At 37.2% G+C, this 27,663-nt stretch overlaps 1 protein-coding gene across 1 annotated transcript; it reads right to left on the reverse strand.

The window, feature by feature from the left end:
- Positions 1-2,635: 2,635 nt before the first annotated feature.
- On the reverse strand, positions 2,636-3,139 carry LOC102578802 (agamous-like MADS-box protein AGL62). Its single transcript, XM_006354629.1, has one exon. The coding sequence runs from the start codon at positions 3,137-3,139 to the stop codon at positions 2,636-2,638; it is 504 nt and encodes a 167-aa protein (XP_006354691.1).
- Between the last annotated feature and the right edge of the window lie 24,524 nt (positions 3,140-27,663).

Genomic DNA, 27,663 nt, shown 5'->3' on the forward strand with positions numbered 1-27,663 from the left:
GTATCCCCAATTGTTCGTCGATTGAGGTACTACTTCATTCCTTCCTTAGCCTATGTTCCTAGGTTTTGCCATTCGGGGACGAGTGATAGGTAAATTGGTATCTATTGTAACGACATGTTTCCGTCGTTATAGAAAAGCCAACGGGGGAAAATTTGGGTCTGGAAAACTTTTTCGTAGTAGTTGGATTTTTCCAACTTTGTCCACATTTGGACGAAATCGGAGTCTTTGAGGTGAAGGGAAATCTGGTAACAATCAGGTGAAGTATTTGTGTTTTTGATTACATAAGTAGTTAGATAACTCGTTAAAGAATTCGTACGACTTTACGGAATTGAATTCGGGTGAGTAGAACTCCCGGAATCGATCTTAGCATAAGTGTATTTTCTGAGCGTCATGGGTTAGAGGTGTGTTGTGAAATGGGAATTTTGGAATTCTTGAATTAGCTCTCTGTCTCGCGTAACCCGCTTTGGCACTTGTTTGCCGCTCAGGCGGGGCCACTACAGCAGGGTGACGGCCGCTGTAGTGGGCTCAACGCGAATTAAAGTCATTAATAAACCCCTAAACGACCTCATTATACACTTTTTGATTTTTAGAGCTAATGCACGAACCCAGGCGACTCCTACTCGTCTTTCACCATTCTTTAGGCTAAAAGTAAGCTTTTCACTCCCCGTATCCATTTATTGATCCGTAGAACGGAATTGAATGGGTGAATATTGATGGAGGAGGGTTTTATTATAGATTCTATGGTGGAAACAACCCAAATTTGGATAATTGGGATCATGGGTTTGATCTAGGGTTCATAGAATTGTTGGTAATCCGGGTAATTAATGATTGTTTATTGATTCCCATATTATATTGATTATTTATAAACCAAGAACAAGAGGAACGAATCTGGAAAGGGAAGGATCAAGTTTCTTAGAGTTTCAAGCTTGTTTCGAGGTAGGTGATGGTTGTGATTCTATGATTGTGTGATGTAAGCTTGTTCTTGCTTCATTATGATACTTGTATATGTATGAATGTTGCAATGTTGATCGTACTTGTTGCAAATGAGATAGAGGAATGATGATTACCATGAAATCATAACTTAAATGTATGATCTTGTTGATATACTTGTGATTGTCATTATGGTGTGTTGAATGGATCGGCTGCCACGTTTCGGCATAACTAACTCGGATCGGTTGCCACGTTCCGGCATAACTATGGGATCGATTGCCACGTTCTGGCATAATTATGGGATCGGATACCACGTTCCAGTATGCTAACTGTTTGGGTTTGGCTTCAATAAGAGGACCAATGATTTAATATAATTGTGTATCTTGAGAAATGTGAAGTTGTCCATTGTTCGTATATGTTGATGATATTGTATATGTTCGTTATATGCATGTGATTATAATGTTGTCTTGACTTGCTTATGTTGCACTAGTGGGATAGCCGCGTGATCCTACCAGTACACTGTGGTAGTGTACTCTTACTGCACTTCCTCTTATTTTTGTTGAGTACAGGGCATCTTCAAGTGGCTACTGACAGACCTCGCTTAGGATATTAGTGATCGTTCAAATTTAAGGGAGAGCCAATTCTTCTGGGCTGCCATGAAATTCTCTTTTGTCTATGTCCACCATTTTCAAACTTAGACTTATGTTAAAGTTAGTTGATTAGTTCATTAGTTTAGGGTTGTATCCCTTCTTGTTTAGACTTGGTTCATTGTTAGATGTTTTGGTACATTGACTTTCAAGTTCTAAGTTATTTCTTCCGCATTGTTAATTGTTAGATCTCTTGTTGAAGTTTATGTGAACTTCAGTTTTAGCTATTATTTCTGCTTTCATATACTGAAATGCCTTAGTTTTTAGATTAGTTGCTTGGTTTGGGTTGTAGTAGTGGTTTTCCCACTTGAGTGTTAGTGTGGGTGCTAATCATGATGGTCTGGGTCGTGACAACTTTGCTGGCTAATTTACCCAACCTCGAACGGTTTTATGCATTTGTTAGAACAGATTGGACACTAAATGAAGATGTTGTGTTTCACAAATTAAAATATCTACGAATTGTAGAAGCAAATCTGCAAAGGTGGGAAGCGGGTAATGATAATTTTCCAATGCTTGAGTAACTAATATTGCATGGGTTGCATAATCTAGAGGAGTTTCTCGAGAGTATTGGAGAAATAAATTCTAGCGCGATATATGATAATACATGCATATCGCGTTCTTTTTCTAGAAGTTTGTAATATGTTGATAAAGAAGAGATTATATGTTATGCAATTCAAAGGATAAAATCAACATGACAATGGACAAAGAACATAACATATATAATTAAAATTACTAACTTCAACTGAATAATAACTGATGACCACAACACTTAGTACTGACTTCGACTGAATCATAACTCATGAACATTTCATGATGAACACCTAAAATGACGAATGAATCTAGAAACTTAATATAGTATTTAAGTTTTTAATTTTAATTTTGACAATTACATAACACGCACACTAGTAATTGGGAACTATGTAAGAAGTAGATCCACTAACCCTATTAGCAAAGGGTCCACCAACATTGAGTCCTTATGAAGAACTTTAGTTAGCACAATTAGGAGGAGTCCAGGCACTTCCCAATGTCTGAAATGGTAATGCATTATTATTCACCATTTATGCCTCTTTTTCAACCTTTTGTTTTAGAATTTTCACTGCCTTCTTCAAGTGTTGAAGTTGGAATAAGTTAAGTTCTTCCATAGGAGATTCCCACCATAGACCATTAGCTCTCTTCCAAATTTCTCGAAGGAATTCTCCGCGATTTTTCTCCATCTGGAGAACCCCCTCGAGGTTCATGAGCTTGGTATTGAGCTCACGAATACCATCTTCTCTACGAGCCACAATTTGTTGATTATGGACATCGTTATTTGGTGGAGAGAGGTTCCTCCCAAGGAACCTCTCCACCAACGTGTTCACGCTAGGGTGACTAAAGGAGAAAAACCCTTTATCACCCGGGGAAAATACCACAATGACAATTTCAGCACCACATAGCGTACAAAGTTCACTAGCCTTTTTGAACATACCAGCACAACGTTTAGAAAACGTAACTTGTAAGTTCCTCGCATTCTTCATTTTCACCATGTCAACCCTTTGACGACCCTTGCTGATCCTTGTTGTCATGTCTAAACTATCACTATGTAATTGTGAAAGTAAAATTGTCATTTTTGGTCTTAACACCAACAACTTTTTATAGCAAATTGTGTTTTAAAATAACTTGGGGAGCCTAGAAATTTATGTACTCTCCTTTTTTTGCATTGAAGAAAAGTATTGAAAATGAAAAACCTTAGATTCACTTGCCCTTCATTCTTTGTCTCGGTAGATATAGACCTTATTATCATAGATTCACTTGCCCTTCATTCTTTGTCTCGGTAGATATAGACCTTATTATCATAGATTCACTTGCCCTTCATTCTTTGTCTCGGTAGATATAGACCTTATTATCATAGATTCACTTGCCCTTCATTCTTTGTCTCGGTAGATATAGACCTTATTATCATAGATTCACTTGCCCTTCATTCTTTGTCTCGGTAGATATAGACCTTATTATCATAGATTCACTTGCCCTTCATTCTTTGTCTCGGTAGATATAGATCTTATTATCAGAATTAGACTATAAATATTTTTCCTAATTAGAATTATATTATTGGATTGCACTTGAACACCATTTTATTTGAGAACAATTTTTTTAAGAAAATATATTAAATGATTAATAAAACCCTTAATGTTTTAATACTAAACCGAATTTTTCATTTACCATTGAATTTTCCTAGTTAATCATCATGTAGAGACCTACAATGTATCACATCAAGCATATGCAGGTGTTTGGATTTATAAATATATCAACACTACTACATTCAATAAAGATTTCAAACTCTGTGTAGTGATATATTTACCTTTTTAATTAGTAAATGTTAAACAACTCACATTTCAAATAATATATTGATTTGTATTGGATTTATTTAACAACAAACAACTCTCTCTAAATAATAAAATTTGTAAGCTAATTATTTGAATAAATTTATTAGTACAAATATAGAACATAAAATACAGAAAATAAACAAAACCGTTAAAAGAATTTGACGGATATATTTTTTGCTTTACATAGATTTATACGGTGATATTAAATTCTATGTATTCCAAATATCACCAAAAGTAAGGTATTAGTTATACATCATATACCATGTAGGGCGTATAACTAATCTATGAATTAATTATACATAGGCCTTAAATTCCTACCAAACATAGTACTAAATAATACCATACAAATACATGGACTATTTCTCCTATCATCCCTTCCAAACGACTCATTAGTATTTTTCAGTTTTTTTATGTTTTTACAACTTATATAAACTTTGTCCTAATTAAACTTTCTTCTGCTTGTCTCTTCCCAACCTATGTGTTACCATAATCTGGTATTCCATTAGTGATGACCTACCAAAGGAATTCGTACCAAAACCTAAATATTCATTAGATTAACTTCGCTGGTAGGCGTCATTGTCAACGCCAGCGATAGATGGCCTATGCTCCATGGTGGTGAACCACCACCAAAACCACCATTGAACTATGCAACGAATTTTAATAAAGTAGAAGACAAAATCACAATGCCTATCCCTGTCAAAGATATTACTTACATCCATGGAAACCCAACTGTATTATGGAAAGAAGAAGAGGTTCAGATCATGATCATTACTGAAGGTTTACAGTATGCCATAACTGAAATTTTTTCTTACGGCTGGTCAAACCTAAAAATGATTCGTAAATTGATCCTTTACGGTGTGAGATTCAAGCCTGAATGTAAGGAAGGATTCTTGAGTGATAGACACATACTAATTCGGCTTACCAAATATGAAAGATTACGTACATATCATGTCAAAACCAACATATTTTTTGAAGGCTAAAGACCGATATAATATTAGATGTGACCTCTAAAGTGGGACCGCTGGTTCAACCCAGAGGCAGAAACTACTACTGCCTTAGGGTGGATCTCTTTTTCATCCCTATCACCTAACTTTTTCGTTAAAGAATCCTTGTTTACGATAGCCAAAGCAGTGGGAAAACCGTTACATGTTGTCGTGGCTACAATAAGCAAATCTAGACCTAGTTTTTTCAAGGTAAAGGTTGAAATAGACTTATTGAAAGAATTTCTCAAATGGATCGGTGTTGGAGTTAAGAAGACATATTCTGGGGAAATCATATCAACATGGATAAAAATCTTATACGATTGCATGCCAAAGCATTGCAAATATTGCGTATTTCTAGGCAGAGGCATGGTTTTCATCGAGGGGGTTCAAAAATATAAGTAAGCGTACTAATAGAATTCATAAATAAGAGGATCGGGGCGGGTCAAATATAAACAGGTCAGATTCGACATAACCAACTAAATAAAATTCAACTCTACTTCAATACAAACAATAAAATCGAGGAAGTATGTGTTTGAAATAATATTAAAATGAGTACGAGAGAATGTATTTTTAAAAATTTTAGTCATGGTCTTGTCTCCATCATTGTTCTATATATATGTTACTAGCATACGTACCCGCGTAATGCGTATATAATATTAAAATATTATTTTTAAATTTTTTTATTGTGATATCTTGTTCGAGTAAATTAAATCATACAAAAGCTCAACTATCGTATTGTTCATCATTAATGAAATGTAATCCCTCCCCCTCCCGTTATTAATATTATATTGTTCACTATTTAAAATCATTAAATTGTTAGTATTGATTTTTATTAGCTTATCATTAAGCTTAATATAATCATTAAATAATTTTATAATTAATATAAAACATATATATTATTGTGTTTACTCGTGATTTTTAAATTTTTATTTTAGTGTTCACATCTCTCTAATTTAAAGTTTTATGGACAATAATAAGAATATTATTTAACTATTCTACTGTATTCTCAAAATTATTCAAAATATTTTCCCCACCCCTCTTTCCCCTTCTTTTTTTACTGTATTTTTATTACTTTTCGCTAATATAATTTTAATGAATTTTTTATGTTAAACGTCAAAAGAAGTTGACTGTTTTTTTTATTTTAATATAAAGAATACTAAGCTTAAATTTGTTACTTAAATTCTATACTTTCATGTGTCATTATTTATTGAGATTTTAGTTATATGATATATAGATTTTAAGTCTTTTCTCGTTATAATTGAAAAATATTTTCTCATCTAAAAGCCCTTCAACTTTTTTTACATTATAATTTATAATTTGTTTCCTAGTTTTGTCCTAACTTAATAGTTATTCTATTATTCATAAAATAGTATCCTTACACTAATATGTAAATTTTTATTAGCTTGTCACTTTACCTAATATTCTTATGGTGCGTAAGATATTAATAAGGATATCAGTTAGTTATATCTATTTACATTTTATAATGGATAAATTTTGTATAACATGAAATTAAAATTTATAAAATTCACTAATAAAGTTAGTGATCAATAACTTAAAGAAAAATAAAAAAGAGAAGTAATCTTAACATTATAAATCATTGCAGAAGTATATGTAAGAGAGGCTCAGAAAGTAAAACTCCAGTACAAATCAAATTTTATTTAAGTTTGAATTCAAATATCATTTTAATTTATTCTTTTAAAATCTTTTTATCGCTCATCCTTATCCTTGATTTTATGAATACAATCATATTTTTATAAGCTATATATTTGAATGAAGAGAAATATTTGGAATAATAAGATAGTTGATAATTAAATTGACTAAAGGGTCACTTGGTGTAATTATACCAAAGAATTATTTGAAGAAGAAAAAACAGATATGACTAATATTACAGCATTTATAATTTCACAAGTTAAAAATATACCTCTTCACTCTCAGCAAGACAAAAACACTAATTATTTATGTTGAACTTAATTCATATATATATATATACTTAAAAGTGGAAAACTTCTATCTTCAAAGTTGGATTTTAATTGTGCTCCTACATCATATTAAAATATAATAAGAATACCTATTATCATGCATGCCAACTATTTTTGCTGCTTGGAAGTTCCGCCGGTGTTTGTCTTGGAGAAGTTAGAGGCAGACATAGAAGGAACTCGTTTTGTTAGGCCGACTAAAGCGCATACTAATCCAGATAGATGTATTAGTACTACTACTATAAACCCTCCTAGTAGTTTAACTAAGAGACACGCTCTGCCACTATCTTGTATGGCCAAATATTAAGCTATAAATATTATTTTCTTGTTAACCAAAAAAAATATTTATTTGAAATTGACTGTTCATGATAAACGTATTTATTTAATACCTTAACTCTATTTTAATACCTAAAAAAATATTATAAACATGAGTAAATGTGTATCGTTGAGATCTTGGTCATAATTCAAGGGTACTTATGTGTCACGATCTAGACCGTTGTGATTGACACCCACACTAACCCTCCGGTGGAAGAACCATTACTACAACCCGTCTAACAAATTTTACAAAAATTAAGGCATTTAATGATACGGAAGCACGTTTAATGCAGAAATAAACTGGAGTTCCCATAAACTTTGAAACTTTGACAAAAAATTACTAAACATATGCGGAAAGAACGCCTAGAACCTCAAAGTCAATGTACCAAAACTCTAAAGTTCAACAAGCCTACGAAAATGGGCACAACCCCGAAACTAAACAAATAAATATCTAAACTACTAATCTAAGTCCGAAGAAAATGGACTAAGAAAATGGAGAACTCATGGAAGCCTGGAAGAACTCGCTCACCCTTGAATTCTGTCTCGATCACTATTAATCTCTTAGTCGAGGCCTATTAGTAGCCGCCTGAAGATGCCTTGCACTTAACAAAGAACGAGCAAGTGTAGAATTAGTACACATTACTAGTGTACTGGTAGGATCACGTGGCTATTCCAGTAAGCGAAACATATATAATCAGTATTAACATAGTAAATATGATACATAACATATATACACATTGGTTATCATTTCAGGAGCAATGTACGATTACATATTCTCAATAACAAGTAGACATGACAATTTAATGGTCCTCTCATAGAACCCATACTCAAACTGTTCGTGTGTCGGAAAGTGACACCCGATCCCAATTAGTGTGTCGGAACGTGACACCCGCTCCCATATAAGTGTCGGAACGTGACACCCGATCCCAGTTAGTGTGTCGAAATGTGACACCCGATCCATTCAACAAAACCACAATCACAATCACACTCATATGTACATACTCATAATCATACAATAAAGTGTTGAATCATGACATACTTTTGTTCATTCATACTCATTTCATTAGGTTTGACTAACAATTATTCATTCACATAGATACATGCATTACAATGAAGAAATTACCAACATACATCATGCAATACATGAAATCAAACCATAACCTACCTCGAAACCAAGCTTGAATTCCCCTAAGGCACTTGAATCTCCCTTCCAGATTCTTCAGCTTGTTCTAGGTCTACAAAACAATTAATATATGCAAGGATCAATAATTTAAGGTCTAATTATGTGGAATATAGAAAAACCAATAACCCAATACCAACCCATGATCCCAATCCCCAATTTAGGGCTTTTTCCACCATTATCTTTAGATCAAAAGCTTCCCCCAATAATAATTACCACATAATCAAAATTCTATGGATCGAAAAATGGATTAGGGGAGTAAAATCATTACCTTTAGTGCTAGAAGAGGTGGAAAACCTTCAAGAGATATCCCTTCGTCGTCTCTTATCTCAGCAAGAACGAAACTTGTAGAAAATAACGTGATTAAGGTTTAATCCTGACTTAAGTCGCAACTAGCCCGCCGTAGCGGGACCCAACCCGCCACAGCGGCCCTGCCCTGGCGGGCATAATCCTGACCTAGTGCCTTACATGGAGACAGAGAGTCAAAAATTGAGTCCCAAACCCCCATTTAACAACCTTCAACCCATGACGTTCAAAGACTACCCTTTCATGCTAAGATCAATTTCGGGAGTTCCACTCGCCCGAATTCGATTCTGTAAAGTCGTACGGGTTCCTTAACGTCTTGGCTATCTAGTCATGTAATCAAATTCATTATTAAATCTCTTATTCATTACCAGATTTCCCTAGACCTCGCATGACTCAAATTTCGTCCAAATATGGACTAGGCTAGGAATTTTCAAATCACTACTTAAAAATTTTACGGTCCAAATTATTTCCCCATTGGCTTTTCTATAACGACGGGAACAAGTCGTTACAATAGATACCAATTTACACATCACTCTTCCCCGAGTGACAAACTAGGAAAAACTGGCTAAAGTAAGAGTAGAGTAGTACCTGAATCGTTGAACAACTGGGATACTTGTCTAGCATGTCCTTCTCAGTTTGCCAAGTAGCTTCCTCAACTAGACGATGCTTCCATTGAACTTTCACCAACTTTATTTCCTTGGTCCTCAACTTCTGGATATCGCGATCAAGAATTGCCACCGGTTCCTCCTCATACTGAATATCGTTGTCTAACAAAACTGAATCCCATTTTATAATGTAATCCCCGTTCCCATGATATTTTGAAAATCGATACATGAAATACCAGATGAACTCCCGATAAGCTAACAGGTAAGGCCAACCTATAAGCCACTCGCCCTGCACAGTCAAGAATCTCAAATGGACCAATGTATCGAGGACCTTCTTGCCAAATCTCATCACCCCTTTCATGGTTGACACTTTAAGAAGAACTCTCTCAGAGATTTGAAATTCCATGTCTCTTACCTTATGGTTTGCATACTTCTTCTATCGACTTTGGGCTGCTAGGAGCTTAGCTTGGATACTTCTTACCTTATCATGAGCATCCTTCAGCAAGTCAACCCCCAGAGGTTTCACATCTACAGCATCAAAACATCCTATGGGTGATCTACATCCCCTTCCATAAAGTGCCTCGAACAGTGCCATGTCAATGGTGGAGTGGTAACTGTTATTATAGGAGAACTCACTGAACAGTAGGAACTTATCCCGATGTCCTCCAAATTCAATCACACATGCCCTCCACATCACTTCTAGCACTTGAATAGTCCTCTCTAACTGCCCGTCTGTTTGCGGATGAAAGGTTTTGCTAAAGGTGAGTTGAGTGCCCAATTCATCATGTAATTTTCTCCTAAACTTGGATGTGAACTACGTACCACGGTCTGAGCTGATAGAAAGGGTCACCCCGTGCAGCCTCACTATCTCTTTCACATAAACCTTAGCCAATTACTGAGCATTATAATCTATTCTAACTGGAATAAAATGGGATGACTTGGTCAATCTGTGAACCACTACCCAAATAGAATCAAACTTTCCCAATGTCTTGGGGAGACCAACCACAAAGTCCATGGCTATCCTTTCCCACTTCCATTCCGTAATTGACATTCTCTGAAGCAAACCTGCAGGTCTTTGATGCTTGTTGACAGTTTTGGCACTTAGCCACAAATTCAGCTATGTTTTTCTTCATGTCAGGCCACCAATAAAGTTGCTTCAAATCTCGGTACATCTTGGTCACACCCGGATAAATAGAATACCGTGAGCCATGAGACTCTGTAAACAATTTCAAAATCAAGTCGTCTACTCGAGGAACACAATTCATTCTTTTAAAACTGAGCACACCCACGCATCAAGAGTTGTATCTTATGTCTTGCCAGACACTGTGTCCTTTTTTAGCTCATTCAAACTGTCATTCTTAAACTCTTTGGCGTTGATCTCCTTAATGAATGTGGCCCTAACCTCAATTCTAGCTAACACCCCACCTTTTTTTTAAGATGCCCAACTACATGAACTTAGATTCCAATGTTTGAATTTCCTTAGCCAGAGGTCGCTTGGATACACTCAAGCAAGCTAGATTACCCATACTCACTGCCCTTCGGGTTAATGCGTCTGCCACCACATTGGCCTTACCCGGATGATACTGAATGGTCACATCAAAATCCTTGAGTAACTCTATCCACCTTCCCTATCTCAAATTCAGATCCTTTTGAGTGAATACATGTTTTAGACTACGATGATTAGTAAACACTTCACACTTGACACCATACAGGTAATGTCGTCAGATCTTAAGAGCAAACACTACCGCAACCAACTCTAAATCATGTGTTGGGTAATTCCTCTCAAGCAGCTTCAACTGCCGCGATGCATAAGCTATAACATTCTTATCCTGCATCAACACAACACCCAAACCCGAATGTGATGCATCACAATAAACAATAATATATTTACCTTCCACCGGTAGTGCCCAAATAGGTGTTGTGGTCAGAAATGTTTTGAGCTTTTGAAACTCTCTTCACACTTGTTAGTCCACTCGAAAGGTACCTCCTTCTTGGTCAACCTTGTCCGATGCGTGGCAATAGAGCAAAGTTTTTCACAAATCGATGATAGTAGCTAGCGAGCCATACAAAACTCCTAACTTCATTCACAGAGCTAGGCCGAACCCAATTCTTAACCGCTTCAATCTTTTGGAGATCTACCATTACCCCTTCCCTTGAAACTACATGCTCCAAAAAGGCGACTGAATCCAACCAGAACTCACACTTGGAAAATTTGGCATATAACTTTTGTCTCCCAAGAATACCCAGAACAATATGAAGATGGTCGGCATTCTCTTCCTTACTCTTTGAATAGACAAAAATGTCATCAATAAATACAATCACAAAAGAATCCAGGAATGGTTTGAACACACCGTTCATCAAACTCATGAAAGTTGTAGATGCATTTGTCAACCCAAATGACATTACTAAAAACTCATAGTGCCCGTAGCGGGTCCTGAATGTCATATTTGGTACATCCTCAGGCCAAATCTTTAACTGATGGTAACCAGACCTTTAGATCAATCTTAGAGAAAACTGACACACCCTGCAACTGGTAAAAAAGATCATCTATTCGAGGAAACATATACTTATTTTGAATGATGATCCTATTAAACTGTCGGTAGTCTATGCACATCCTCATACTACAATTTTTTTTAATAACAAACAAGACAAGAGCACCCACGAGGAGGAACTAGGACGAATGAAACCTTTATCAAGAAGTTCCTCAATTTGAGCCTTAAGCTCACTTAACTCCGTCGGAGCCATGTGATAAGGAGGAATGGAGATGGAGTAGGTACCAGGTTCCAAACCAATGCAGAAATCTATATCTCTATCTGGAGGCATACCAGGCAAATCAGTAGGAAACACTTTTCTAAATTCTGACACCACAAGAATAGACTCAATAGAGGGAGACTCAACCTCAACATCCTGAATATGAGCCAAAAATGCCAAACACCCCTGCCCCACAAGTTTCCTAGCCCGAATGGAGGATATGACCTTAGCTGGCTTAGGCATATACACCATTTCCCACTCTAACTTTTCCCTACCCGGGATCTCTAGAGTCACAGACTTGTATAACAATTTAATACAACATAATAGGGGGATAACCAAGTCATGCCTAAGATTATATCAAAGTCAGTCATATCCAAAATAACCAAATCAGCCCAAGTTTGGAAACCCATAAACATAACAGAACAAGCACGATAAACATGGGTGACTATGTTAGACTCTCCAACTGGGGTAGAAACATGGATGGGGGCATCAAGTACATCAGAAACCGCATCAAATCCCAAGGCAAACTGAACCGACACGTATGAAATGTAGAACTCGGATCAAATAATACATTAGCTATCCGGTCACAGACGAGAATAGTACTTGTGAGCACTTCATCAGATGTCTCTGCCTCAGTCTTACCTGGAAAGGCATAAAACTCAGCCCTGTCATCTTGACAGACAACCTCCTTGCTTGGTTGCGCTGCTCATCTACCTGCATTACCATTACCTCAAACTCAACAGCCTCAATGATTTCCTCCTCGCCCACCTTGTGATCTTCCTCTACCATTATTACCGTTTCCCGTGGGTACCATTGCTATAGTCTGCTGCTGCGCTGGATCCAACATGCGCAGTTGGGGATAATCTCTCCACATATGCCTAGGTTCCCCAAAATAATAGCAAGTACGATCAAAATACGGTATGCCGGTAGCCAAAGATACGGCTCCCTAGCTATCCAAAATAAAATTCTACTTTGGAATTCCCGAGTAACTACATGTAGAAGCGGGCATGACAGACTGAATTGGCCTGGCTGCAAGCGTTGGCCTACCTGAACCTCTAGAGTAAGAACCCTGAAAGTTACATGTGCTTTTGGCTTTCTTAGCCAAATCCTTAGCCTGCCCATAACGTCTAACTCCCTCTACTTTCTTCACAAAGTTGGTCACCTCATTAAAGTTCTTTCCTGCAGAAGTCATGTGAACAAACAATACCTGAAGTTCGGGGTTCAGTCCTTTGACGAATAGAAGAATCATCTCCTCCTCAGTAGTCACCAATTGAGTAGCATATCTAGACAATGCATGAAATTTAGACTCATAAGCAGTTACAGACATACCACTCTGCTCCAAAGACACAAACTCATCCTTCTTACAATCCTTTAAAGTCCGAGGCACATACTTTTTCAAAAACAGAGCATTAAACTTTTTCCAAGTGAGTGGGGGTAAAGCTGACGATCTGTATTCCACATAATCTCCCCACCACTGCTTAGCCTCACCCTGAAGCTGGAAAGTCACAAAGTACTCTACTACATGCTGATGGCCAATACCCAACTTATGCAACCTATCATAACAATCCAAAATGAACTCATAGGCGTCCTCACTCTCAGAACCATGGAACACACACGACTTCAATTTGAAATACTTAGTCAACATTTCATGCTCATTACCAGTCATCACCAGACCCAAGAGGGGATAGAAAAAGGCATCAATGTCTATGTTTCCACCCATATTTGGAGCGGTGACAACAATAAGGGGGGTTGACGCGAGTTTGAGTTGCTTGAACTGAAGGAAGAACTCCAAGACCAACCTATCCCTTCAAAAAAGTTATAATTTTTTTAGCTAACACTGGGTCAAAGGGAGGAATAATGTAATCTCAGCTTGCACCTCTTTCTCTTGTCCAACATTCTCCTTATTCTCAATCTCTACATTCTCCTCTATCTCTTCATGATGCACATGAGGAACCTTATTTCTAAAAGCATTCTCAATAGGAGCTCCACCCCTAGTGAGTGCTACCCTTCCTCGGCCTCTACCCCTTGTTCTTCCTCTACCCTTGCCTCATCCGCGGCCTCCTGCTGCGGAATCTTCAGCGGGCTTATTGACGGGAGCTACGGGCCTGACGCCGTTGAATCTAGTGTTAACCATCCACAGACAAAAGAGTAAAGGAGATTAGATGCCAATTTAGATTACCATATACCAATTGGAATCAAGTTATAGCACGAAAGGAGACAAGAGAAAACAGAGAGATTTCCTAAAGTACTATAGCCTTTTGAAGAAATGTACAGACGTCTCTGTATCATTCTACAACACTCTACTAGACTTGTTTTGGTACACCGAGATCAATGAACCTAGGGCTCTGATACCAACTTTGTCAGATGTGTGGCAATAGAAGCAATGTTCTTCACAAATCGATGATAACGGGTACAACCCCGAAACTAAACAAACGAATATCTAAAGTACTAATCTTAGTCCGAAGAAAATGCACTAAGCAAAAGGAGAACTCATGGCAGCTTGGAAGAATTGGCTCACCCTTGAATTGGGTCTCATGTCCAAGTTGAGGTCTATCACTAGCCGTTTGAAGATGCCATGTACTCAACAAAGAACGAGCAAGTGTAGTATCACTACACATCTACAGTGTACTGGTGGATGACACGGCTATTCTAGTAAGCGAAACATATATAAGCAGTCACAACATAGTAAACATGACATGTATAGAGCATATATACACATTGGTTATCATTTCAGGAGCAATGTACAATTACACATTCTCAATAACAAGTAGATATGACAATTCAATGGTCCTCTCATGGAACCCATACCAAAACTGATAGTGTGCCGGAACATGCCCGGTCCCAATTAGTGTGTGGGAACGTGACACCCGCTCTAATATAAGTGTCGAAACGTGACACCCGATCATAGTTAGTAATTCGAAACGTGACACCCGATCTATTGACACAACCCCAATCATAATTACACTCATATGTTACATACTCATAATCATACAATCAAGTATTAAATCATGGCATACATTTGTTCATTCATACTCATGTCATTAGGTTTGATCAACAAGGCTTAATTCACATACATACATACATGCATTACAATGAAGCAATTACAAACATCAATCACGCAAAACATGAAATCAAACAATCACCTACCTCGAAACCAAGCTTGAATCCCCCTAAGAGAATCTTCCTTTTCCATATTATTTCCGCTTGTTCTAGGTCTACAAACAATTAATATACGCAAGGATCAATAATTTAAGGTCTAATTATCCGGATTATAGCAAACCCAATAAACCAAGACCAACCCATGATCACAATCCCCAATTTAGGGCTTTTTCCACCATTAGCTTCAGATCAAAACTTCCCCCTAGTAATAATTACCCAAGAATCTAAATTCTACGGACTGAAAAATGGAGTAGGGGAGTCAAATACTTTCCTTTAGTGCTATAAGAGGTGGAAAACCTTCAAGAAATATACCTGGGTCGTCTCTTAGCTCTCAAGAATGAAACTTGCAGAAAACAATGTTTTTGGGGTTTAATCCCAACTTATTTCTTGACTGGCCCGCCGTAGAGGGACCCAACCCGCCACAGCGGCCTCGCCTTGGCGGAAATAATCCTTCCCCAGTGCCTTACACATAGATAGAGAGTCATAAATTGAGTCCCAAACCCCCATTTCACAACATACCTTCAACCCATGACATTCAAAGACTATCCTTTCATGCTAAGATTAGTTTCGGGAGTTTCACTCGCCCGAATTTGATTCCGTAAAGTCGTACGGGTTTCTTAATGTTTAGCTATCTACTCATGTAATCAAATTCATTATTAAATCTCTCAGTCATTATCATATTTCCCTAGACCTCGCATGACTTAGATTTCGTCCAAATCTGGACTAGGCTAGGAATTTTCAAATCACTACTCAAAAGTTTTTTTGCCCAAATTCTTTCCCCGTTGGCTTTTCTATAACGACGGGAACAAGTCGTTCCATTAAGAATTATTTCTTTTAATATGTATGCAATTTTATAAATTTCCCAAAATATATATATATCAACAATACGACATAATAAGGATCACAAACGTCATGTAGTGATATATTTGTCTGTACAATTAGTAAACGTTAAACAACTCACATTTCAAATGTTATATTGATTTGTATTGGATTTATTTAACAAATAACAACTCTCTCTAAATAATAAAATTTGTAAGCTAATTTATTTAAATAAATTTACTAGTACAAATATAAAACATAAAACATAGAAAATAAACAAAATTGTTAAAAGGATTTGAGAGGTATATCTTTACACAGATTAATACCATGGTATTAAATTTTATGTATTTCTATAGCACCAAATGTAAGGTATTAATTAGACATTCTATACCATGTAGGGTGTATAACTAATCCATGAATTATTTATACATAGACATAACATTAAAATGAGTACGAGAAAATGTATTTTTTGAGATTGTGATCATTAAAGAAGAGTTACAGTTTTCCATAATTGGAAATTTTACTTATTGTTGGTTAGAACTACAAGAGATTCGTAAAATTAGTCCTTTATGGTGTGAGATTCAAGGCTGAGTATAAGGTAGGATACTTGAGTGATAGACACATCCTAATTCGCCTTACCATTATGTAAGATTATGTACATGTCATGTCAAAACCAATATATTTTTGAAGGCTAAAGACGGGTATACTTTTAAATGCACTCTAAAGTGGGAAACCTTGTTCAACCCAAAGGCGGAAACTTCTACTATCTTTGCATGAATCTGATCTTTTCCATCCCTATCACCTTTATTTTTCATTAAAGAATTCTTGTTTACGATGGCCAAAGTAGCGGGAAAATCGTTACATGTTGACATGGTTACAATAAGAAAATCTAGACCTAGTTGTGTCAAGGTAAAAGTTGAAGTCAACATATTGAATGAATTTCCCAACTGGATCAATGTTGGAGTTAAGAAGACATCTTCTGAGGAAATATTCTCAACATGGATAAAAATCTTATGCGATTGCAATATTGCAAACTTCAAGATGGAGGCATGATTTATGTCGAACGGGTACGAAAAGATAAGTAAGCATACTAGCAGTATGCACAAATGAATAGATCGGGGCAGGTCAAATATAAACGGATCGGATTCGATATAAGAAACTAAATAAAATTCAACTCTACCTCAACACAAACAATAAAATCGAGGATGTATATGTAACAACCCAAAAATTTCTAAGCTAAGACCCGAACTATTTTTCATTTACATGTAGGGTCAAATCAGGTGATTCTTCAATTGCCCATATATGTGTAAAGGTAAATTATTTAGTATGGGAATGATTTTGGATATCAATTAAGGTCACTAGAAGCTCCTAGCACAAAGTTGAGTTGAAAGTTTTCTAATCGATTAAGTTTTGATGTAAGATTTTCTTTGGGTCAACTTCAAATGACCATATCTCTTAGAATATAAAGAGTTAAATGATCCATAACCTATCAAATTAAAGGTATTTGAATTTTCTTTCCAACGCCACCAATTTCGCAACTAAATTACCTGCGAATTTTCTAAATTTGCAAGTACTAATTACCTACGAAGGTTTTTCCATCAGATTTTAATTGGCCAAATAATTCGCAGGTAATCAAATTACTTGGGGATTTTACTGTATTATCCTTATGAAAATCCCCACGTAATCAACACTTTTCTTGTAGTGTGTGTGTCATGGCTTTGTTGAGGATATTATAGTGACAACAATAATATAATAAAAATAAGCTTTCAAAGGATTAATTTTACAACTTATTTCATTCGTGTGACTAATTAGTTAGCAATTATCCAGTGCAAGCATCCAAGTATATTTGTTGAAATCATTTATGATTTGGTAAAGGGTAAAAATATCCTTAATTATGTAAAATTGAATAAAAATGTCATTACTTAATAGTTTCATTTAAAAGTACCTTTATAGTTAAAAAAAAAGGGAAGTTTAAAGATGATACTCATCCATAAGACCATAACTAGGGACTAGCACATCATATTCATCCCACAAATTTATTTTCTTACGCTAAAGAAATAGGCAATGTGTGCTTAAGTTTTCTTATTGAGTAAAAGTGACACAATTAGATTATTAATTAATGAGTTGAAATTCATCTTCACTTGTTCTTAACTTTTTTTCTTTCCTTTTTTTTTTGGATAAATATCAAAAACTCACCTAAACTATCTCATTTTTTTTAGTTTCATACTTAAACTATTGACAATGTGAGTTTTATACCTAAACTATCACTTATTATTTTGAAAAATCACACCCCTCTCTTTTATTACATTCTCTTCATGGTGTGTGTACCACACTCTCTCTTTTATTTGAAAAAATTTGTCACATCACACTCCACATGGACAAAACATTTCACCTTGACAATAAATAAATAAATTATTAGCTTAATTTAAATTAAATATTAAAAAATTAATAACCCAAAATAATAATATTTTTTTATAAAATAAAATGTAAAATATTTTTCTTACCCCACTCCCATCACTTCCTCTCACCGTACCGGCGTACCCCTGCCATTTTTTAGTTTTTTTTTTGTTTAAATTTCTTTATAAAAGTATTTAATTTTTTTTACTTCATCTCCCCCTACCCCTCAAATTAGAAATTATTTTATTTTTTTAATATAAATAAAATAATATCAATTATTTTTTTTTGGAATGAGTGGGTGGTTTTGGGGGTGGGGGAGGGGAAGGGAGGGGCTGAAGTATGAAATTTTGAAAAATATTTTATAAAAGATATTTTATAAAATAAAAGGACGGGGGATTTCCGCACGGGGGTGAGGGGGGAGGTGGTGGAGTGGTGTAAGAAAAATAATTTGTTTGGGATATTAATACTTTAATCTTTAATTTTTAATTAATATTATTAGTTTATTATTTAATTTTTGTCAAGGTAAAATAATTTATCCATGTGGAATTTCATGTGTCAATGTTTTTGAAAATAAAAGAGAATGTATTACACACACCACTGAGGTGTGTTTCTCAAACTGATAAGTGATAATTTAGGCATGAAACTCACACTCCTAAGTATTTAGGTATGAAATTCAAAAAAAGTATATAGTTTAGGTGTGTTTTTGGATGCTTCATCTCTTTTTTTTTTTAAAAAAAACATTTAGACCCATGTTATATAAAATTCTAATTATATGTAATAGGGAGTGAAACAAAGTGGGAACAACCACCACGATAGTCGATTTTGGCGTAAAAATATATCAATCAATCCATGCCTATAATAAAATCAAAGTGTAGCATCTCTAGTTCTATCAAGTCTATATGGGTCTAATGAACAACAATCTCTACTATACAACCTCGGTAAAGCCACTTGGAAATAAAAGAGTCACCAACTAGGGCAGATATTGTTGAGTTTGAAAGAATCAAAGCGTCATGTAGAAGCTTACAGTTGCAAATATGTAACGACATGTTCCCTTTGTTAAAGAAAAGTCAACGGGGGAAAATTTGGGGCTGGAAAACCTTTTTCGTAGTATTTGGATTTTCCCAACGTAGTCCAGATTTGGACGAATCGGAGTCTTTGAGGTGAAGGGAAATGTGGTAACAATCGGGTGAATTATTTATGATTTTGATTACATGAGTAGTTACATAACTCGTTAAGGAATCCGTACGACTTTACGAAATTGAATTCGGGTGAGTAAAACTCTCAGAATCGATCTTAGCGTAAAGGGTATTTTTTGAGCATCGTTGGTTAGAAGTGTGTTGTGAAATGTGGATTTTGGAATTCTTTGATTAGCTCACTGTCTCGCGTAACCCGCTTTGGCACTGGGTTTTGCCGCTCTGGCGGGATCCCTACAGCGGAGTGACGGTCGCTGTGGTGGACTTGACGCAAATTAAAGTCGTTAATAAACCCCTAAACGACCTCATTATGCACTTTTCGACTTCTAGAGCTAAGGAACGAACCATTCTTGAGGCTAAAAATAAGTTTTTTACTCCCCGAATCCATTTTTCGATACATCGAACGTAACAGAATGGGTGAATATTGATGGGGGAGGTTTTTGTTATAGATTCTATGGTGGAAACAACCCTAATTTGGATAATTGGGATCATGGGTTTGATCTAGGGTTCATAGAATTGTTAGTAACTCGGGTAATTAGTGGTTGTTTATTGATTCCCATATTCTATTGATTGTTTGTAGAGCAAGAACTAGCGGAATGTATCCGGAAAGAGAAGGATCAAGTTTCTTATGGTTTCAATCTTGTTTTGAGGTAGGTGATGGTTGTGATTCTATGATTGTGTGATGTATGTTCGTTCTTGCTTCATTATGATACGTGTATACGTATGAATGTTGCAATGTTGATCACACTTGTTGTAAATGAGATATATGAATGATGATTTCCATAAAATCATGACTTAAATATATGATCTTGGTGATATACTTGTGATTGTGATTGTGGTGTGTTGAATGGATCAGTTGACACGTTCGAGCATAACTAACTTGGATCGGTTGCCACGTTCCGGCATAACTATGGGATCGGTTGCCACGTTCCAGCATAATTATGGGATCGGATACCACGTTCTGGTATGCTAACTGTTTGGGTTTGGGTTCCATGAGAGGAATAATGATTTGATATAAATGTGAAGTTGTTCGTTGTTCGTAAATGTTGATAATATTGTATATGTTGATATATATGCATGTGATTATAATGTTGTCTTAACTTGCTTATGTTGTACTTAGTGGGATAACCGTGTGACCCTACCAGTACACTGTGGTTGTGTACTGATACTGCACTTGCTCTTATTTTTGTTGACTATAGGGCATCTTGAAGCGGCTACTGACAGAACTCGCTTAAGAGATCAGTGATTATTTGAATTCAAGGGTGAGCCAATTCTTCTGGGCTGCCATAGCTTCTCTTTTGTCTATGTCCACCATTTCTGAACTTAGACTATGTTCTAGTTAGTTCATTAGATTGGGGTTGCATCCCTTCTTGTTTAGACTTGGTTCATTGTTAGATGTTTTGGTACATAAACTTTAAGGTTCTAGGTTATTTCTTCCACATTATTAGTTGTTAGATCTTTTGTTGAAGTTTATGGGAACTTCAGTTTTACCAATTATTTCTGCTTTCATGTACTTAAATGCCTTAGTTTTTAGATTAGTTGCTTGGTTTGGGTTGTAGTAGTGGTTCTCCCACCGGAGTGTTAGTGTGGGTGCCAATCACGGTGGTCTGGGTCGTGATAAAGTTGGTATCAGAGCCTAGGTTCATTGATTTTGATGTACCAAAACGAGTCTAGTAGAGTCTAGCGGAACAGTATGGGGACGCCTTTACTTTTCCTCCACAGGCTATAGGACCTTAGAAAATCTCTATATTTTATCTTATCTCCTTTCGTGCTAGGACTGTATTCCTATTGGTATCTAGCCTCTTTCACTCTTCTGTCAGCAGATGGTTAATGTTAGATTCAACGGCATTAGGCTCGTAGCTCCCGTCAATGCTCCGATTGAGGAATCTACAACAAGAGGTCGCGATCGAGGAAGTGGTAAAGGAAGAGCTAGGGGTAGAGGTCGTGGAAGAGTAGCGCCTGTAGGAAATAGAGCTCCTGCTGAGAATGCTCATATGAATGAGAACCCTCATGTGCATTATGAAGAGATTGAAGATGAGAGTGCTGATGTTAAAGATGTTGAGTATGCGGGAAAAGAGGAATGGGTGCAGGCTGGGACTACAGGTGTTCCTTATTTGGATCTACTGTTCGCTCAATAGATCATGTCATTCTTAAAGGGATTGGTTGGTACTAGAGTACTTCCTTCTACTCAAGCAACTCAAGCTCCTACTAATTCTCATATTGCTAGCACTGCGCCCAAGGTGGGTGGGAGGGAGGTAATGATGCCTTCTTCCGTCCTTTGTTGGGTACTGGTATGACTGGTAATGAGCATGAAATGTTGACTAAGTTTCTAAAGCTAAAGCCTCCTGTGTTTCTTGGTTCGGATAATGAGGATGCTTATGAGTTCATTCTGGATTGCTATGAGAGGCTTTATAAACTGGGTATTTTTCATCAGCATGGGGTTGAGTTTGTGTCCTTCCAACTTCAAGGCGAGGCTAAGCAGTGGTGGAGACCTTATATGGAATGTAGATCTTCTACTTTACCTCCACTTACTTGGACCTAGTTTCATGCTCTTTTTCTAGACATAAATATGCCTAGGACTTTGAGGAATCGCAAGAAGGATGAGTTCATGGCTTTGGAGCAAGGTGGTATGATTGTGGCTGCTTATAAGGCCAAGTTCCATGCTTTGTCTAGATATGCTACCCAATTGGTCACTACGGAGGAAGAGAGAATTCAGCTATTTATTAAAGGATTAAATTCTGAGTTGCAAGTATTATCTGTTCATATGACTTATGCACGGAGAAGCTTTAATGAGGTGGCAGACTATGTTAAGAAAGTGGATGGGGTGAGGCGAGACGGTCAAGCTAAGACATGGGAATAAAGGGCCAAGAACTCAGGTAACTTTCAAGGTTCTTATTCTAAAGGATCCGGAAGGCCAACGCTTGCGGCCAAGCCAATTCAGTCTGCTATGCCCGCCTCTACAGGTAGTTAATCGGAAACTCCATCACATAATATTCAGGAGAGCAAGGGAGTCTCTCCTTCGACGGGAGGCAAACCATCTTTTCATCATACTTGTTAGATCTGCGGGGAACCTGGGCATATGAGGAGAGATTGTCCGCACCCACGTGTGTTAGATTCCGTGCAGCAGCAGTCTAGATCATTAGTGGGGAATGGTAATAATGGTAAAGGGCATCCATAATGTGGGCAAGGAGGTAATCAGCGAGGTTGTGAATTTAGAGAAAATGGTAATGCAGGCAAATATAAAGTGCGACCAGGCGGCGAAGTGGTTCGTCAAGATGATAGGGCTCAGTGTTATGCCTTTTCGGGCAAGAATGAGGCAGAAGCTTCTGACGCGGTGATCACAGGTACTATTCTTGTCTGTGACCAGATGGCTAATGTGTTGTTTGATTCGGGTTCTACTTATTCTTCTGTATATGTGCGGTTTGCCTCAGAGTTTGATATGATTTGTGATATACTTGATGCCCTATCCATGTTTCTACCCCAGTTGGAGAGTCAGTCATAGTTACCCATGTCTATCGTGCTTGCCCTTATTTTTGTTTATGGGTTTTTAAAACTTAGGCTGATTTGGTGATTTTGGATATGACTGACTTTGACATAATCTTAGGTATGACTTGGTTGTCCCCTATTATGATGTGCTTAATTGTTATACTAAGTCTGTAACTCTAGAAATTCCGGGAAGGGAAAAATTAGAGTGGGAAGGGGTGTACAAGCCTAAGCGAACTAAGATCATATCCTCCATATGATTTTGATGATATACTTGTGATTGTGATTGTTATTTTGGTGTGTTGAATGGATCGGTTGTCACGTTTCGGCATAACTAACTTGGATCGGTTGCCACGTTCCGGCATAACTATGGGATCGGTTGCCATTTTTCGGTATAGTTATGGGATCGGATACCACATTCCAGTATGCTAACTGTTGGGGTTTGGGTTCAATGAGAGGACCAACGATATGATATAAATGTGAAGTTGTTCGTTGTTCGTAAATGTTCATAATATTATATATGTTGATATATATGCATGTGATTATAATGTTGTCTTGACTTGCTTATGTTGTACTTAGTGGGATAACCGTGTGATCCTACCAGTACACCGTGGTTGCGTACTGATACTGCCCTTGCTCTTATTTTTGTTGAGTATAGGGCATCTTGAAGCGGCTACTGACAGAACTCGCTTAAGAGATCAGTGATTATATGAAGTCAAGGGTGAGCCAATTCTTCTGGGCTGCCATAGCTGTTCTTTTGTCTATGTCCATCATTTCCGAACTTAGACTATGTTCTAGTTAGTTCATTAGATTGGGGTTGCATCCCTTCTTGTTTAGACTTGGTTCAGTGTTAGATGTTTTGGTACATAAACTTTAAGGTTCTAGGTTATTTCTTCCTCATTGTTAGTTGTTAGATCTTTTGTTGAAGTTTATGGGAACTTCAATTTTAGCTATTATTTTTGTTTTCATGTACTTAAATGCCTTAGTTTTTACATTAGTTGCTTGGTTTGGGTTGTAGTAGTGGTTCTCCCACCGGAGTGTTAGTGTGGGTGCCAATCACGGTGGTCTGGGTCGTGACAAAGTTAGTATCAGAGCCTAGGTTCATTGATTTTGATGTACCAAAACGAGTCTAGTAGATTCTAGCGGAACAGTATGGGGACGCCTTTACTTTTCTTCCAGAAGCTATAGGACCTTAGGAAATCTCTATATTTTCTTTTATCTCCTTTCGTGCTAGGACTGTATTCCAATTGGTATCTAGCCTCTTTCACTCTTCTGTCCGCAGATGGTTAATGTTAGATTCAACGGCATTAGGCCCGTAGCTCCCGTCAATGCTCTGGTTGAGGAATCTACAACAAGAGGTCGCGATCGAGGAAGAGGAAAAGGAAGAGCTAGGGGTAGAGGTCATGGAAATATAGCGCCTGCAGGAAATGGAGCCCCTGCTGAGAATGCTCGTATGAATGAGAACCCTCATGTGCATTATGAAGAGATTGAAGATGAGAGTGTTGATGTTAAAGATGTTGAGTATGCGGGAAAAGAGGAATGGGTGCAGGCTGGGACTACAGGTGTTCCTTATTTGGATCTACTGTTCGCTCAATAGATCATGTCATTCTTAAAGGGATTGGTTGGTACTAGAGTACTTCCTTCTACTCAAGCAACTCAAGCTCCTACTAATTCTCATATTGCTAGCACTGCGCCCAAGGTGGGTGGGAGGGAGGTAATGATGCCTTCTTCCGTCCTTTGTTGGGTACTGGTATGACTGGTAATGAGCATGAAATGTTGACTAAGTTTCTAAAGCTAAAGCCTCCTGTGTTTCTTGGTTCGGATAATGAGGATGCTTATGAGTTCATTCTGGATTGCTATGAGAGGCTTTATAAACTGGGTATTTTTCATCAGCATGGGGTTGAGTTTGTGTCCTTCCAACTTCAAGGCGAGGCTAAGCAGTGGTGGAGACCTTATATGGAATGTAGATCTTCTACTTTACCTCCACTTACTTGGACCTAGTTTCATGCTCTTTTTCTAGACATAAATATGCCTAGGACTTTGAGGAATCGCAAGAAGGATGAGTTCATGGCTTTGGAGCAAGGTGGTATGATTGTGGCTGCTTATAAGGCCAAGTTCCATGTTTTGTCTAGATATGCTACCCAATTGGTCACTACGGAGGAAGAGAGAATTCAGCTATTTATTAAAGGATTAAATTCTGAGTTGCAAGTATTATCTGTTCATATGACTTATGCACGGAGAAGCTTTAATGAGGTGGCAGACTATGTTAAGAAAGTGGATGGGGTGAGGCGAGACGATCAAGCTAAGACATGGGGAAAAAGGGCCAAGAACTCGGGTAACTTTCAAGGTTCTTATTCTAAAGGGTCCGGAAGGCCAACGCTTGCGGCCAAGCCAATTCAGTCTGCTATCCCCGCCTCTACAGGTAGTTAATCGGAAACTCCATCACATAATTTTCAGGAGAGCCAGGGAGTCGCGCCTTCGACGGGAGGCAAACCATCTTTTGATCATACTTGTTAGAACTGTGGGGAACCTGGGCATATAAGGAGAGATTGTCCCCACCCACGTGTGTTAGATGTCGTGCAGCAACAGTCTAGATCATTAGTGGGGAATGGTAATAATGATAAAGGGCATCCATAATGTGGGCAAGGAGGTAATCAGCGAGGTTGTGGAGGTAGAGAAAATGGTAATGCAGGAAAATATAAAGTGCGACCAGGCGGGGAAGTGGTTCGTCAAGATGATAGGGCTTAGTGTTATGCCTTTTCGGGCAAGAATGAGGCAGAAGCTTCTGACGCGGTGATCACAGGTACTATTCTTGTCTGTGACCAGATGGCTAATGTGTTGTTTGATTCGGGTTCTACTTATTCTTCTGTATATGTGTGGTTTGCCTCAAAGTTTGATATGATTTGTGATATACTTGATGCCCTATCCATGTTTCTACCCCAGTTGGAGAGTCAGTCACAGTTACCCATGTCTATCATGCTTGCCCTATTTTGTTTATGGGTTTTCAGACCTAGGCTGATTTGGTGATTTTGGATATGACTGACTTTGACATAATCTTAGGTGTGACTTGGTTGTCCCCCTATTATGATGTGCTTAATTGTAATACTAAGTCTGTAACTCTAGAAATTCCGGGAAGGGACAAATTAGAGTGGGAAGGGATGTATAAGCCTAAGCGAACAAAGATCATATCCTCCATATGATTTTGATGATATACTTGTGATTGTGATTGTGATTTTGGTGTGTTGAATGAATCGGTTGTCACGTTCCGGCATAACTAACTTGGATCGGTTGCCACGTTCCGGCATAACTATGGGATCGGTTACCATTTTTCGGTATAGTTATGGGATCGGATACCACATTCCAGTATGCTAACTGTTGGGGTTTGGTTCAATGAGAGGACCAACGATATGATATAAATGTGAAGTTGTTCGTTGTTCGTAAATGTTCATAATATTATATATGTTGATATATATGCATGTGATTATAACGTTGTCTTGACTTGCTTATGTTGTACTTAGTGGGATAACCGTGTGATCCTACCAGTACACTGTGGTTGTGTACTGATACTGCACTTGCTCTTATTTTTGTTGAATATAGGGCATCTTGAAGCGGCTACTGACAGAACTCGCTTAAGAGATTAGTGATTATTTGAATTCAAGGGTGAGCCAATTCTTCTGGGCTACCATAGCTTCTCTTTTCTCTATGTCCACCATTTCCGAACTTAGACTATGTTCTAGTTAGTTCATTAGATTGGGGTTGCATCCTTTCTTGTTTAGACTTGGTTCATTGTTAGATGTTTTGGTACATAAACTTTAAGGTTCTAGGTTATTTCTTCCGCATTGTTAGTTGTTAGATCTTTTGTTGAAGTTTATGGGAACTTCAATTTTAGCTATTATTTTTGCTTTCCTATACTTAAATGCCTTAGGTTTTAGATCAGTTGCTTGGATTTGGTTGTAGTAGTAGTTCTCCCACCGGAATGCTAGTGTGGCTGCCAATCACGATGGTCTGGGTCGTGATAAAATAATATTGGCGAGAAATAAATGAAAAAACTTACAAAAAATGAAAATATTATTATATGATTTGGCCAATTAGCCTACATATTTTTCAAAAACCAATAAAAAACATAAAAATTGTAGACAGAAAACCTCTCCATAAACAAAACTCTTAGTGCCTGTTTGGAAAGTCAACCTAGTAATTGGATTTTGTGTAATTGGGTGTAATTACATTGTTTGACATGTTTGGTTGGTCGTGTAATTACCTGGTCAATAGGTAATTGAGGGTAATTGGAAAGGGGGGCTTGTGAATTCCTGGTAATTACATGGTGTATTTACAAGTGGTGATATTTTGTAACTCGATATGACTCACATTCCAATGAAGAAATATTCTGAAACCGAGGACACAATTTCTTTAATTGACGTAGAGAGGGATGTCTTAATCGACAATGTGCAGCAAATTGAGACACAAAACTAGAGCAAACAATAGACAAAAGGCCCGTTTGGCCATGCGATATGGTATCGTGATATGGAATCATGATATGGTATCATAATATGGAATCATGA

This window comes from Solanum tuberosum, unplaced genomic scaffold, assembly GCF_000226075.1.
Source record: "Solanum tuberosum cultivar DM 1-3 516 R44 unplaced genomic scaffold, SolTub_3.0 scf00179, whole genome shotgun sequence".
Taxonomy (NCBI): Eukaryota; Viridiplantae; Streptophyta; class Magnoliopsida; order Solanales; family Solanaceae; genus Solanum; species Solanum tuberosum.